Source organism: Capra hircus, chromosome 9, assembly GCF_001704415.2.
Source record: "Capra hircus breed San Clemente chromosome 9, ASM170441v1, whole genome shotgun sequence".
Lineage (NCBI taxonomy): Eukaryota > Metazoa > Chordata > Mammalia > Artiodactyla > Bovidae > Capra > Capra hircus.
Genome location: NC_030816.1, coordinates 75,250,509 through 75,266,909, shown reverse-complemented (window position 1 = coordinate 75,266,909; position 16,401 = coordinate 75,250,509). Strand labels below are relative to the sequence as shown.

General features: G+C 42.3%; 1 protein-coding gene across 3 annotated transcripts in view; it reads right to left on the bottom strand.

The window, feature by feature from the left end:
• PLEKHG1 (pleckstrin homology and RhoGEF domain containing G1) overlaps positions 453–16,401 on the bottom strand; it is a 255,986-nt gene continuing 240,037 nt past the window's right edge. For all 3 annotated transcript variants that reach the window (XM_018053355.1, XM_018053354.1, XM_018053356.1), the window contains 2 exons: positions 9,900–11,517; positions 453–3,986 (listed from right to left, as the gene is read on the bottom strand). In XM_018053355.1, the coding sequence (XP_017908844.1) occupies positions 2,926–3,986; positions 9,900–11,517 (2,679 nt within the window). In that variant the 3' untranslated portion in view covers positions 453–2,925. The remainder of the gene's footprint in view (positions 3,987–9,899; positions 11,518–16,401) is intronic.

Sequence of the window (16,401 nt, the reverse complement as noted above, 5' to 3'; positions counted from 1 at the left end):
CTTCTATCTCACCTGCCTTCAACCCCACCGCTGCCTGCTAGGCTGTTGTAGGATCTTCTCTCACCGTGAAAGCCAGTCATTAGAAAAGGCACTTAGCCTAAAGGGAATTTCAGAGAAAGGTATGATAATCTCAGGCTAAATTTACTATTAGAAAAGTAATCAAAAGATACAGAAAATGGTCTGTCGCAGGCTGCTGTTAGGTCATCATAATACTTCTTTTCTTCTCTTTTTTTTGGCCACACTGAGAGGCATGTGTGATCTTATTTCTCTGACCAGGGATCAGATCTGTGCCCCACGTGCAGCAGAAGCACGGAGTCCTAGCCACTGATTCACCAGGAAATTCCACCCTGAATTATTTTCTACCCAGTACCTAAGACGAGGCAAACTAGTACAGTAGTATAATTCAGACAAATCTTGATCTTTCTAGAATCAACACACTAATTCACACTGTATTTTGCTTTGTACTTTACAAACTTTATTAAATAATGAGCATTACTAACTTTCATAATCTATATACAGTATTTAAACTGTTTTCCAAGATGCATGGGTTTGGTGTTTTGTTTTTGTTTTTTTTTTTTTTTGCACAAAGAACAAAGTAGGTGAAAAGTGAACTTATAAAAACAATTAAATCTTCAGTATAGAGACCTAATAAGAACTTGACATACACTTAAGTACATATAACTCTTTCCCTGCAATTATATACATCCCTACCCCACCTCCCAAAGAAACTATTTTATTTTTTTGAAACTATTTTAAACAAGAGCACTCAATGGATAACTTTGAGGGAAAATATGAACCTGATGATATATGTACACACAGATCTCAAAATCTGCATCCTGGCTGACAGAAGGGATGTACAGAACTACAGATTTGTCCTAGAACCTAAAGACAACCATACAGACATTTTATACAGTAAGACAGCAGCCTTCGTAGAGCAGGGTGTATTCCTATAAGTAATATCAAAGTCGTGCAACAGGACTGGTGTGGAGAATTGATAATTTCTGAGAGTAAGACACCAGAGTATATGGATAATACAGAATTTGGGTCTTACAAACTAAAAAGCAGAACTGGGAAACTGTTCCTGGGACAAGAAAGTCAGGTAACTTTGTTTTGTAAACACATTTACAAATATATTCAGCAAGTCTGAGAATCCACACTCTGTTACAATGCTTCTCTTTTCTGATACTGCTTCATCTTGAAAACTCATGTTATGTTTAAAGAAAGACAATGAAAGAAGAAATGTTTCCAGAAAACTGTTCGTCAATATGGACTTTGTTTTATAAGCTGCAAGAAGTACAGTATGGAAAAAGAAGAAATGGGTTATTTTTTTGTTACTTAGAAAAGGAATGCGTTAGGTACCTGTGTATAAGGATGGTCACATTTTATAAGTACAAGAGGCATAGGACTTAAAGAGAAAAAAAGAATTATGCTAAAATGACTCAAATTACTGATTCAAATCAACATCATTGTTTATCTTTAAATGAAAAGCCCAGATCCCATTTCCCTATACAGATTATCATATCTTTTAAGATGAAAACAGAGGGTGGGGAAGGGACCACAGAATGTAGCTAAAATGAGAAGCAAAGGCCACTGTGTGAGAAAATATTCTTTTTTCATTGATTGGAGTCTTCAATAAAATATTTTTAGAAAGCAGCAATAAATCCGCTATCATTTTTCTCTTCAGCTTCTTTAATTTTTGTTTCACTTTGTTTTTCTGTTCCCTTCCATAAAGAGTAGTATCAGTACATAATATCACAACGAACTGCTATTTAAAGGCCACAATTACAACATGAAAGTAAGATATGACTAGTCAGAACTTAGAGACCAAAGATTCTGCTCTTCTGTATGCCCCCAAACAATGGAAAAAGACTGCCATATTTTGTCTGGATTAGAAAATAAATTTCACAGCCATCAATAAAATCGGCAAGGCTGGGTTCAGGTTATCGGGACGAGCACAAAACTCATGAAAGGACATCTGCACAACTGCTCTGGGAAGACTAGGTTTAAAGAACATTGTTTTAGCTTATGGTTTACTTCCTGTTGATTAAAAACAGGCATAAAAAGTAGTGGAGGTTTCTAGCTGCTCCCTATCCCCAACCGTCACATGATGAGATAATCAAGTTGTACCCAGATGTCAACCCATTTTTTCTAAAAAGTCAATTTGCATTTTCTTGCACTTGGTTTTAAACCATTAAGGGAATCATTCATTTAACCCCATGGAACATAAAATACATGATGAGCAGCACATTCTTCAGGCTTTGTTCAAGAATACAAGTAAGAATTTTTGCTTATAGAAGATTGGTCATATTACATTCTAATTTCCAGTAATTACACACTTTCTGTACTATAATGAACTGATGTAAGGAAGTCAGCATAGAAACCCTAAAATGGGTAACTGGACAATATTCTGATTAGAGATCCCTCATTTGAGGTTTTCTAGGGTCTTGTCATGAATTTAACAGAAATGTCACAGGTAAGCATAATCCTTTAAACAGCTTTAGTTTCCTTTCTTTTTCCTTCCTTGTCGCCTCTGAGTCCTAGGATAAAGCTAACTAGTGGCTTCCAGATAATAGGAGAGGATTATTGCATTTCTTAAAGTCTTAGTACTAATTGTCAGGAGAGGGGAGGAAAAAATAGCATGGCCATCATGTTAAAATAAAGAAAAAGTCTAAAAATTTTCAAGGAAGATTGACTTACATGAAACATGAAGATCATCAGCATCAGAAAACTGTTACGTGCTGACATTCGCTACAGTACAATCCTGGCTGATCGCCAGCCGTTTCAAAAAATTGTGCTATTAAAGTACATTTCACGTCTCTGGTTATTACAAAGTTGTTTTAATCTGGTGCATACACAACACCTCTCAGAATCTGCAACTCATGATCATAGTAAGAAGTTAATTGAGACAGCCACTCTTAAGAACCTTTAGGCAAAGCTGCTTGAACTAAGACACTGGAATTTTTCCCTTAGAGACTGGACAATATTTTGCTGATTGGGAGATGGCCCCTTCCAGAGATAGTCATTCAGTTTGTCGGGATCATTATATGGCGTCAGATACGGCGAAATCCCAAGTTTGCCACTTACTGGTTTTTTTGGAGTGCATGGACTATTCAAAGAGTAGGAAGTCATGTGGCTGCAGACGTTATCCGTAAAGTCAGCGTCTGTAATCTTTGGGTCAGATTTCCTCCTCCGACCGCGAGACAGGTCTAACTCTGACTCATCTTCTTCTGACTTGATCTCCACATAGTCATCTTCGTCTCCTTCAGTCTCTTTGAAATTGGAAAAATAGTTCTGGGTAGCTATTTGAGCACTTAAAGGTAAATTTCTATTCACTACTAGAACTTTCTGCGAGTCCTGGAGTGTGAGATCTGACCGTTTTTCAAGGCCCCGTTGACCTGAGTCAGCAATACTTGGCAGCAAGTCCTGGTGACTCTCCCACCTTGCACTTCTGTGCAGAGAGACAGGCTGCTTCTTTGCCACTTCACTAGGGTAGTTGATGGAGTCTGCGGACTTGTTTATCAGGATGGAGGAAGATGACTGGGACCTGTTATAAGGCTGAGATTTACTGATTCCTTTCCGACCCAGAGAGTTGTAAAGATGGCCCTGGAAGGAGTTCTCTTTGTTTGGCTGGCTGACCACCACGCTGTGTCTCTGCACGGAGCCCAGCAGAGGGTCAGAGGTTTGAAGAGAAGGCACGGAGCAAGCTGCGGACAGTTGTCTTGGGGTACTTCTTGTATTGACCTCTAAGGTGGGATATTTTGACTTTAAGTCTTGCTCTGGCCAGGGACAGAAGTCAGCTAACTCTCCGTTACTATAGGTTGAATGCAAAAGCCAGTCCTCGCTACCTTGCTGGGCCTGGGAAGGTGATGCAGAACTGAGGTTGGAGGGGTATTGAGGGCTGGCCCAGCCATCCTTCTGAGTCTTAAAGGGGGTCTCTCTGAATACAATCTGGTCATACAGTTGGGAATACTCGGCAATCCTGGCACCTGGAAGACAAGTATTAAAACAATAAATATACACAGAATCATTTCTGCGTGTGAAGATTTAAAAACTAAGAACATTCTAATAACACATTTAAAATATTTAAACAGTAGACAGGACTTTAAAGTTTGAGGATGAGAAATCATCAAATGCTAAGCAACACAAATTAAATTAATTAAACTAACACAGTTTAATAAAAAAAAGCCACCTAAAACTTCATTTAATTTGACCTAATTCTGGATTATTTTATTTCAACAACAGGTCTGCAAGGGTTCCCTGCTTGTAATGAAAATTTCTAGTGTTTTTTAAAAGCATGGAATAGTGTCAGTGCTAAAAACAGGCATCATAAAAATAAGAAAGTCAGCACTTAAATCCTGGTCAACAAAAAATGACTCAAGTAGTCATTAAAAGAAGCATATCCACCATGCAATGGCTACCAATCCTGCTCTCAGACAACTACTCCCAAAAGAGTATGCTTCTAGCAGCTGTTTCTGTACTGTTTCCAGGCAGCCCCCCACTGCCACTATCTGGGCACGTTGACAGGAGGTCCTTACTTCCAGGACTTCAAGACTGACCCACGTCTCCTTTCCCACCATCGAGAAGCAGGCCACTGAAGTTTTCCAAGACAAGTCTTCCAAGTCTTAATGTCTTGGCTTTCAAGACATTAAGAATGAATCATCCTGTACATATAATCCATAATCTAATGCTCTCTAGTACTGGTTACAGGACAGGATTTTACCACTATTTCCATGAAAGCTATTGCCATTTCAGATTAAGCTATGAGGCCACTATCCTCTCTGCTCCACTTCTGAGTGCAGACATTTCCATTTATCAATTTTTGCTTTTTGGCTCTGCCAGGTGGCATGTGGGATCTTAGTTCCCTAGCCTGGAGACCAAACCCTTGTTCCCTGAAGTAGAAGCCCAGAGTCTTAACCAGGGAAGTCCCAGAGGACAGACATTTATAAAGACATTAACAGAACCAAGATATGGATAGAGAATTCTCTTGGGCCAGGAATGATTTAGGAGAACCCAGAGACATCAATTTCAAAAGTTGTCTCCCCCCACCTCCCGGTCCAGGTACCCATATGACCACTGTAGCATCCAAGAATTCCATGAATCCTATAAATCGCTCAGACCACATCTAGAAAGTCTCCATGAAAGGAAGCTCTCTATCCCGTATATAAGGACCAGCAAGTGACAGCATATCTCCTACTTGAAACTATTGCTATTTCTAGTAAATCATTCCTTGAAGTTAAACTAAACATTTAGTTGAGTTCCTGCCATTTCTTTCAAGTTTGTCTTCCGTGAGGACAGACAAGCTGCTGATATTCAGTGTGCCCTTTAACTGCGACTTCCTCAAAACTACTTGCCCCTTAGGCCCCGGAATCAGGATAAATAGTGTTTGTCTTCTCATTCTAGACCCTGCATTCATTCAGATCCTTTAGGCTTTTGAGTCCAAATTCCTTTGAAGGACAGAGATTATTAGCTTAGAATATCTAGTAACAAAAACTTGAACCATTACTCCTTAAAGGGCATAGTAAAGACTCTTGATACCAATTAAGATTTGGTAACCCCTTTAGAGACTGAAAACCTACATGGACTTAGCCATCCTGGAATATACAACGTTTAGTCAACTATGAAACCCAGCCAATGTCAGCTGGAACTTTAGGCCTGTCTTTGGTTAGCAGTCCCATCTGAAAGTTAAGACGGTTCTTTCTGAGCCATTCTCACCTACACCATGGTTCTGAGCCTGGTGCCACAGCTGAATCAGGAAGGCTCTGTACTTTCACAAGCTTCCAAGAGAATGACAATTTGGGAGAGAGCAGTGAGGGCTAATTAAAAAAATTCAGTTAAACTGCTGTAGCACCAAAATTTAACTCCAAAGCCTTATAAGAACTGTTAGCTCTTGATTTTTAGAACATCTCAAAAACACCCCAGAAAAATCTCAAACCATGTATTATTCAAAATAGTCACAGTATTTCTTATGCTTTTTTCTTCTTTATCACACTTTCTTCTTCTTCCTTTGCTTAATCAAGTCCTTAATCAATTTACCTCTTAAGACCCTCTATAAGCCCTATCACTTCTATAGATCCTTTTCTAACTTATTTCTCTGAAGTCTTATTTACTAGTATGCACCATAATACTTAGCTGTTGCTTGTGTATGTATATACGCATTCGTGCACACAATCTTTTGTTGCTAGCTGTTTTATCTAAGCTGGTTTATTATTCCATCTATTCTGCCACAGAACAATCCCCACAGAAATCCAAGCATAGTTCTTGATAGAAATTGGTCTCAAGAACTCCTCAATTACTCAGATAATTTTTGGACAGCCTCCGTTCATTCTAAATATGTTAAACATAAAGGTGCCTTCCTTAAGACTATACCACTAAGACTGGAAAGGCAGCCAAGAATTCAGGTTTAACAGGAAAAGGAGAAGCAGAAAGACAGGTGTTAGTAAAATGCTACCTAACATATATGCTACATAACATATATATACAACTCATAATGGGCACAATTTATCTTCAGATAATAGCAAGCTGACCATTTATAAATTTGGAATAAAAAGTATCTCATAAGTAGACAATTTTCTGTGACTGTCTAAGTGTGTGTGTCTTTTTGGTCTCAGCCTGACTTTCTGAGAGAGTCTATAACTTGCCTGATGCTAACAAGAATGTGAGACAAGTTTTCAGAGCAATAGGCTGTCATGAAATAGAGTCCCTTAGTCAGATATATAGGAAATAGCCAGCTCAAGATGACACCTCTAGCCTAGAAAACTTAGAAGTCAGCAGGATCAACATCCTTCCTCTTTCTTAGTTCTGGCATTAAGAGTCCTTATAGACCAAGTACATTATCACTATTCAACAACCCCAGGTTTATTTCTTTTTTGTAAGTTTAGAAGGGAAAATTAGTGTCATTCTAGACAAAAATTTGAAGTAATTCTTATCGATAGAAATATAAAATAGAATATTTTCAAGATAGGATTAAAATAAATGCTTCTGATGTTGCTTGGGTATAGAGAACAAAATGATATTTTGCCTTTCTTACTTTATACAAGGAGGCAAATTCCTCAAACCTGTATGGAATCTTCTCCCGTGTGAAATATCATTAAAAAAAAAAAAAAAGTGTGTGTGGGGGGTGGGGAGGGAACCCAAAGCTGCTTTGGTCTCTAAGACTGTCAGGAGGAAGGCCTGATGGGACAAGATGGCCATCATGCTACAACACGCTCCAAAAGGTGGGACTAGACCTGGTTGGGTGACTTATAGGCGGAAGTGCGGCCCGGCCCGGGGCCTCTAGACCCCGGCTAGAGAGTTCAATAAAGGTGCTGGAGAGTTTCAGCAGGTGAATAGGGCGTTCCTCCTTCCGCACAACACCGAGAGCAAGCTCCTGGCAAAGTGGCAAGGCCCATACGGAGAAGTCTGGAGAATCGGTCCATTCGATTACGATGCCCTGTGCCCAGATAAACAAGAGAGAGAAAAGGAGTCATCATGTCAACTGATTGAAAGCCTGGTGGGCACAGGAAGTGGTCTCGATCCACCCAGATGGAAGAGTCCTCAGGTCTGAGAGGAGGCCGGCCCTAGGGACGTACTCCCGCCAGCCAGCAGGGGGAGACATCACTCTCAGAAGGTGACTCTGGAAAGATCTCTTAGAGAGAACGTTGATGGTAGCCCACCACGTGGAGAAAGGGCCCAGACACAGAGCTGAAAAATAAAAAGATCCTACAGGAGCCCAGGAAGACACCAGTAGGCAAAACAAAAAGAACAAACCCCCCAAAAAGCAAAAGCAAACCCCAAAGGGAAATCTACTTAATATTTAAAAGATGGGTGAAAGTGAAAGTGAAGTTGCTCAGTCGTGTCCGACTCTTCGTGGCCCCATGGACTGTAGCCTGTAGGCTCCTCCCTCCATGGGATTCTCCAGGCAAGAGTACTGGAGTGGGTTGCCATTTCCTTCTCCAGGGGGATCTTCCCGACCCAGAGATCAAACCTGGGTCTCCTGCATTCCAGGCAGATGCTTTAACCTCTGAGCCACCAGGGAAGCCCTCAAAGGTGGGTAAAAAGAAATATTCATAGTTGTCCTGAGTCCTCATGATTCAGTATTGAGACCTGGCTGCTACCAGGGTTAGAACTTTGTATGGTTAATGGATGGTCCATATTCCAAACAATGTGCCTCAAGCAATTACCTCTTTTTAAAGGACAATGTGCTGGCCTAATGAATCTATCCTCAAGTGAAACCTCACTATTGTATATTTGCTCTCATTCTGAGGTGCCCTAGCCTGGATTCAGTCAGTGGTTGCATTGCCAATATACCACTTATGCTCTAAAACAGTCTGCCTGCAGCTGGAATTCAGTCACTTGTTCTATGTGTAACAACAAACCAGTGTAGCAACACTAGAGTTGGAAAAGGGACGTGAATTAATTCAAGCATGTTATTGCAAAGAGAAAAATATATGCGATCCAGCCTTTATCATATTTGTATAAAGATCACTTTTAACCTTTTCTTTTTTACTTAAAAAGAAGAACAAGTCAAAGAGTTTGTAAAATCCTTCAGATAACATTTCCAGGGCCTAACATCCCTAAATGTTAAGAAATCTTACTGTGTGATAATTCTTAAACATTCCCAAACTTAAAAAAATTTTTCCCTACAGATTCTGGTCATGCAACTTGTTGAGTTCACTTAGGACTCTGATACCTGCTTCTTATTCTCTGGTTCCCACCTGAGAAAGCAGTTGTAAAGATAGGAAGTCAGTGGCATCAAGCTGGCCAGATGAGCCATGTTGCCATCAAGCTAATTAACAAGACATGCCCAGATAATGAGCCATCTGGTTTTTATTTCTAATCGGAGAACTGTCTTCTCTCATTTGATACAGAGGCAATTCTTAGTCAGAAGATCTAGGGCATGGATTCCTAAAATAGGATGGAAAGTCCACAGTTTACAAAACTCAGATTCCTGAGCCTAACCCCAGAAATCTCTCTGAATCTGGAGGGGAAAAACTCCTCAGGTGACAGCACCCTCAGGTTTTTTTCTTTCCATGACAATCCTGTGCTTTATTCACATAGATGCCTGGGTTCCACCGAGAACCTTGTGTAATTTAGCCAGGGGATATGTATATTTTTTCCCATGTCCTGAGGCGTGCAGGATTTTAGTTTCCCGACCAGGGATTGAATTTGGGACCCTGTGGTGACAGCGTCAAGTCCTAACCACAGGACGACCAGGGAATTCCCTGTACTTCTTTATAATAGAGAAAAAGTCAAGCATGATTATCTCATTCTTTCAACCCTAATGGTACCGATATCACACCTGTGATCCTGGTTTAGTTCTGACTCCAAAGGAGGCTTGACTAAAAGAATTAAATTCCTTGGAAGCATACCTGAGAATACCAAATGACATAGTATCAAATGGATTATAGCAGCTATTAAAAAAAGAAAAAATAACACATGGAAACAGCTGGGTTAGTATGAACAGTTTAAAAAAAAACTGCAGAAGGGACTCTTTTTTGTCTTTGTTAGGATGAGTAGGCATTATTGTTGGGATTCTGGAGCAAAAAGCAATCCTATTCCATGTGTGTCCAAACCTTAAACTCTTCACTCTGCTACCCAGCTATTCCTTCTAACACACTGATGCACAGGGGAAAAGCTCTAGATGCCACCAGTGAAACTGAAGGCTATTTTTCAACCTTAGATTAAATTAGAGAAAGCCGCTTCAAACAGTGTATCTGGAGTGATGACGTCACAGACACCAGGAAACCCTCCAGATCCACTGGTGTGATGGGGTGGGTGCTTGTCTGCGTGTCAGTGAGCCTGTGGTCTCGCTGTGAGAATGAACATTAGGGTGGCAGCATCCTCACAGTGCTAGGGGCATTTAGAACCTGAGCACGCCTCTCTGCCGGTCCTCAGAAAGAGAAGGGCTGCTTGGCACCTACCGATGGCAGGCCCGCCCTGCCTCTTCTCTTCTAGGATGGCTGCCAGGTCCTTGGGCGTGGGCTTCTGCAGCTGGCTACTGAGCGTCTGTTCCAGCTCCGGGCTTTTCACCTTTAGCAGCTGATTTGCCTTCTTGATCTTCTGACTGTACTGCCTGGCCATCAGGAAAACCCTGCTCCTGGTCTTGTCTACATTGTCCATCCCCGGCTCAGGGTTCTCTAGGTCCACTGGGGACAGGCTGCCGCCGGCCACATCATAGGGACTCTCTGCGGGCGGCAGGTCACTGGCCAGCGACAGCCGGTGGAGACTCAGGCAGGAGCTGTCTTTGGCGGCTGGGGCTCGGTCCAGGGCACAGGGGGCCGGCCTGGGCCTGTCTCCGGGAGGCGCGAGGAGAGCCTGGCCCGCGGGCAGCGAGAGCTGTGAGCGAGCGCTCAGCTCCGGGGCGCTGCCCGCCAGTGGCCGCTCCTGCACGTCATCTTTGCTAACCGGAAACGCGGCCAGGAGCCGGTCTCTGGCTTTGACTTCGTTTTTCTTGATGTAATTTTCCAAGTCATTCCAGATTTCATCTACTTCTTCAGACAGTTTATCGGAGATGGACCGATCAGCTAGGGCCAAGTTGCAGCCGAAGGAGTTATAGAGCAAACTCAGATAATCGTTATCGGAGGGGCCTGGCGGGTAAGGCGCCTCGTCCTCGCTGAACTGGAGGCTGTCCTGGGAAGCAGAGGCCCGCAGACTATCACAGCACCCCAAGTCGGCCTCCAAGCCCAGGAAGGTGCTCCTTGCAGGACTCTTTGGGCTGCTGCCCCTGAAGTCCCGGGAGGGCGCCTCCGGGAGTGCAATGATGTCATAGACATTCTCCTCCATCACTTGGAGGTCAGGCACGCTTTGATTCCAGGCCTCCCCGGCCGGGAAGGCTCCATCTCTCCTGGGGTGCGATGCACTCTCCTCCTCAGGTCCTGCTGGCCTCTTGGAGAAGGCCAGCTCGGGGGTGCTCTTGGGGCGAACAGAGTCCCTGACTGGTTTGTGGGGAGTGACTTCAGCGTCTTCGCGTTTAGCAACCATCAGTTTCAAGTCCTCGTAACTTATGTTGTCATAGACATGGTCTATGTCATCTATAGTCAACTCTATAGAGGACCCGTAGGGAGTTGTCCCGTCCTGCCCCTCTGTTTTAGGGTCACCCTGCAGTTCCCTTTGGGAGCTGTATTGAGAACCACCACTGTCCCTAGTCCTTATGTCAGGGGGACATGTGTTGCTCTCGCCAGCACTGCTGGCCCGCCGCACAATCCTGTGGCCGGAGCTGGGGGTCTCTGCGGACTCGATTTGTCCCATGTGCCAGCTGCAAGGTCGACTAGAAGTGCCATCTTCACACAGCTGGGCTGAGTTCAGATCCGAGGAGGAGAAGGATGGCAGGAACATCTGATAGTCATCTTCATCCTCCTCGTTCTGCGACCTTCGGCTGGGAAACAGGGCTTGGCGGATCTGGTGGTCGGTCCAGATGTTTCTGACGGCCCCGCCCCCACGAAGCACACTCAGGATGGTAGAACTGCTTGGCTGACTGTTCCGCTGGGCAGGAGAGGGCCCTGCTGAAGTCAACTGCGGAGACCCTTCCTCTCTGGAAACCTGAGGAGGAGAGAAACATAACCGATTGAATTACACCCTACAGGCCACGTAATTCAGAATATTCTCCTATATTTACACATTGTCTTTCCCCCTACACGTGATATTCTTAAAGAAAATCATCAGGACACTTGGTTGATTTTTAACTGAATTGAAAGCACATCGGATATTTTGCAGTAGGGGCAGAAAGGACAGGAACTGATGTTTACTGAGAAATAGACTCAGCTATTTGAAGATGTTCTCCAAACTGCATGTTCATAATCACTCTTTGAAGTGGATATGGTTGTACCAGTTTCAGTGGTAAAGAATCCGCCTGCAGTGCAGGAGTTGCAGGTTTGATCCCTGGGTCGGGAAGATTCTCTGGAGCAGGGCATGGCAACCTACTCCAGCATTCTTGCCTGGAGAATCCCATGGACCGAGGAGGCTGGTGGGCTACAGTCTATAGCGCTTCAAAGAGTTGGACATGACTGAAGCAATGTAGCAAATAGGCACACACGTACCATTTTCACAGTAAGCACATTTAGGCTCTTAGGGTTCAGTAACTTAACTCTCCCTCGTCAGTGGAAAGGCTAGGATGCAAACCTAGGTCACCTTACCCCACTGCAGGGAATCAGCTAAATACAGAAAGCTGTCAGATACTTCAAATCATTTTGATATGCTCTTGGAAAATAATATTATACTAATGAACATATATAGGTATCAAGGGCCATGGTGTCTGGTTTCTGTTTGCGGCTTGATCCTTAGCAGTCTCATCCTGGTTATTGGTGTGCCAGAAACACCCCTGTCAGTGATCTGACTATGCCCTCTGAGAGTTTCTTTTAAATCTCTGAAACTTCGTGACCCTGACTTGCACTGCCTTGGTTTACAGATTCTAGGCAAAAGAGCCTTTGTTTCAGGAAGTTAATTTAATCCACTGTTGAACTAATGAAATTCTTACTTTCTTTCAGAATACATTTAATTAATATTTAGATGCCTGTTAGGAAGTAAATACGAGTGACACTAATGACTTATAATTAGAGAGAACAATGGGTCTCTTATAACTTGGAACCTTTCCTGATGGAGCTCAACTGTGCAGGCAGGGAGTGGACTGCCCTCTGATATCCTCTGTGGGTATTGGGATTAGCTTCAAAGAGTTGAAAGGGTTAGGATAGGTTCAACCTAATTATTACCAGGGACATATTTTCTGGTCAAAACACTAGCATAACCTATTGGAAATGTCAAATTAACAAGAACTTTTCATCACTGATCAATGAAACTGGGATACCTATTACCTTGGAACTCAGTTCAGTTCAGTTGCTCAGTCGTGTCTGACTCTTTGCAACTCTGGATTGCAGCACGCCAGGCTTCCCTGTCCTTCACCAACTCTCGGAGCTTACTCAAACTCATGTCCATTGAATTGGTGATGTCATCCAACCATCTCATCCTCTGTCATCACCTTCTCTTCCCGCCCTCAATCTTTCCCAGCATCAGGGTCTTTTCCAATGAGTCAGTTCTTTGCATCAGTTGACCAAAGTATTGGAGCTTCAGCTTCACCATCAGTCCTTCCAATAAACATTAAGACTGATTTCCTTTAGGATAGACTGGTTGGATCTCCTTGCTGTCCAAGGGACTCTCAAGAGTCTTCTCCAACACCACAGTTCAAAAGCATCAATTCTTCGGTGCTCAGCTTTCTTCACAGTCGAACTATCACATCCATACATGGCTACTGGAAACCATAGCTTTGACTAGACGGACCTTTGTTGACAAAGTCATGCCTCTGCTTTTTAATATGCCATTTAGGTTGGTCATAGCTTTTCTTCCAAAGAGCAAGTGTTTTTTAATTTCATGGCTGCAATCACCATCTGCAGTGATTTTGGAGCCCCCCCAAATAAATTCTGTCACTGTTTCCCCATCTATTTGCCATGAAGTGATGGGACCAGATGCCATGATCTTAGTTTTCTGAATGTTGAGTTTTAAGCCAACTTTTTCACTCTCCTCTTTTACTTTCATCAAGAGTCTCTTTAGTTCTTCTTTGCTTTCTGCCATAAGGGTGATGTCATCTGCATATCTGAAGTTATTGATATTTCTCCTGGAAATCTTGATTCCAGCTTGTGCTTCATCCAGCCTGGCATTTTGCATGATGTACTCTGCATATAAGTTAAATAGCAGGGTGACAATATCTAGCCTCGATGTACTCCTTTCCCGACTGGAACCACTCTGTTGTTCTATGTCCAATTCAGCTGTTGCTTCTTAACCTGCATACAGATTTCTCAGGAGGCAAGTCAGGTGGTCTGGTATTCCCATCTCTTGAAGACTTTTCCAGTTTGTTGTGATCCACACAGTCACAGGCTTGGGCATAGTCAATAAAGCAGTAGTAGATGTTTTTCTGGAACTCTCTTGCTTTTTTGATGATCCAGTGGATGCTGGCAATTTGATCTCTGGCTCCTCTGATGGGATAAATTCAGCTTGAACATCTAGAAGTTCACGGTTCATGTACTGTTGAAGCCTGGCTTGAAGAATTTTGAGCATTACTTTGCTAGCGTGTGAGATGAATGCAATTTCATTGGGATTGGAATGAAAACTGACCTTTTCCTGTCCTGTGGCCACTGCTGAGTTTTTCAAATTTGCTGGCATATTGAGTGCAGCACTTTCACAACATCATCTTTAAGGATTTGATAGCTCAACTGGAATTCTATCACCTCCAATAACTTTGTTAGTAGTGATGCTTCCTAAGGCCCACTTGACTTTGCATTCCAGGATGTCTGGCTCTAGGTGAGTGATCACACCATCGTGGTTATCTGGGTCATGAAGATCTTTTTTGTATGATTCTGTGTATTCTTGCCACCTCTTCTTAGTATCTTCTGCTTCTATTAGGTCCATACCATTTCTGTCCTCTATTGTGCCCATCTTTGCATGAAATGTTCCCTTGGTATCTCTAATTTTCTTGAAGAGATCTCTAGTCTTTCCCATTCTATTGTTTTCCTCTATTTCTTTGCATTGATTGCTGAGGAAGGCTTTCTTATCTCTCCTTGCTATTCTTTGGAACTCTGCATTCAGATGCTTATATCTTTCCTTTTCTCCTTTGTCTTTTTACTTCTCTTTTCTCAGCTATTTGTAAGTCCTCCTCAGACAACCATTTTGCCTTTTTGCATTTCTTTTTCTTGGGGATGGTCTCTATCACTGCCTCCTGTACAATGTCACGAACCTCCATCCATAGTTCTTCAGGCACTCTGTCTACCAGATCTAATCCCTTGAATCTATTTGTCACTTTCACTGTATAATAGTAATGGATTTGATTTAGGTAATACCTGAATGGTCTAGTGGTTTTCCCTACCTTTGTCAATTTAAGTCTGAATTTTGTAATACGGAGTTCATGATCTGAGCCACAGACAGCTCCTAGTCTTGTTTTTGCTGACTGTATAGAGCTTCTCCATCTTTGGCTGCAAAGAATTAAATCAATCTGATTTCGGTATTGACCATCTGGTGATGTCTATGTGCAGAGTCTTCTTTTGTGTTGTTGGAAGAGGGTATTTACTATGACCAGTGCGTTCTCTTGGCAAAACTCTGTTAGCCTTTGACGTGCTTCGTTTTGTACTCCAAGGCCAAATCTGCCTGTTACTCCAGGTATATCTTGACTTCTGACTTTTGCATTCCAGTCTCTATAATGTAAAGGACATCTTTTTTGGGTGTTAATTCTAGAAGGTTTTGTGGGTCTTCATAGAACTGTTCAACTTCAGCTTCTTCAGCATTACTGCTTGGAACACAGACTTGGATTACTGTGATATTGAATGACTTGCCTTGGAAATGAACAGAGATCATTTTGTCATTTTTGACATTGCATCCAAATACTTCATTTCGGACTCTTTTGTTGACTATGATGGCTACTCCATTTCTTCTAAGGTATTTTTGCCCACAGTAGTAGATAAAGTGGTCATCTGAGTTAAATTCATCTGTTTCAGTCCATTTTAGTTCACTGATTGCTAAAATGTTGATATTCACTTTTGCCACCTCCTGTTTGACCATTTCGAATATGCCTTGATTTATGGACCTAACATTTCAGGTTCCTATGCAATATTGCACTTTACAGCATCGGACTTTACTTCCATCACCAGTCACATCCACAACTGGGTGGTTTTTTTTTTTTTTTCTTCCGCTTTGGCTCCATCTCTTCATTCTTTCTGGAGTTATTTCTCTACTGATCTCCAGTAGCATATTGGGCACCTACTGATCTGGGGAGTTCATCTTTCACTGTCCTATCTTTTTGCCTTTTCATTCTGTTCATGGAGTTCTCAAGACAAGAATACTAATGTGGTTTGCCATTCCCTTCTCCAGTGGACCACATTTTATCAGAATTCTCCACCATGACCCGTCCATCTTGGGTGGCCCTACATGGCATGGCTTATAGTTTCATTGAGTTAGACAAGGCTGTGGTCCATGTGATCAGTTTGGTTAATTTTCTGTGATTGTGGTTTTCATCCTGTCTGCCCTCTGATGGATAAGGATAAGAGGCTTATGGAAGCTTGGAATATCCACCTACTAATATTCTGTCTGCCTATGGAAGCTTGGAGTATCCACCTACTAATGTCTGTCTGCCTACCGACCTGCCTGTCTGCCTATCAGGGAGGGCAAGAATAAAATTTTATCCTGAATGTTATTTTTCTATTAAATATTTAACAATAAAAAGTCTTATTAGTCATTTAATCCTTTGTTCACTTTTTTTTAAAGAGTAAAACTGTGGCCACTTGAGGACTAGGAATAGACAAATACACACACACATGGATATGAATACATACACAAATACATCAATCGTGTTATATTTATGCCTTTTCTGTTTTTTTTTTTCTTGCCCTTTAATCTCTCTCTCTTCTCCTCTTACTCAGAGAGCACTGGTAATATATAGGCACCCAG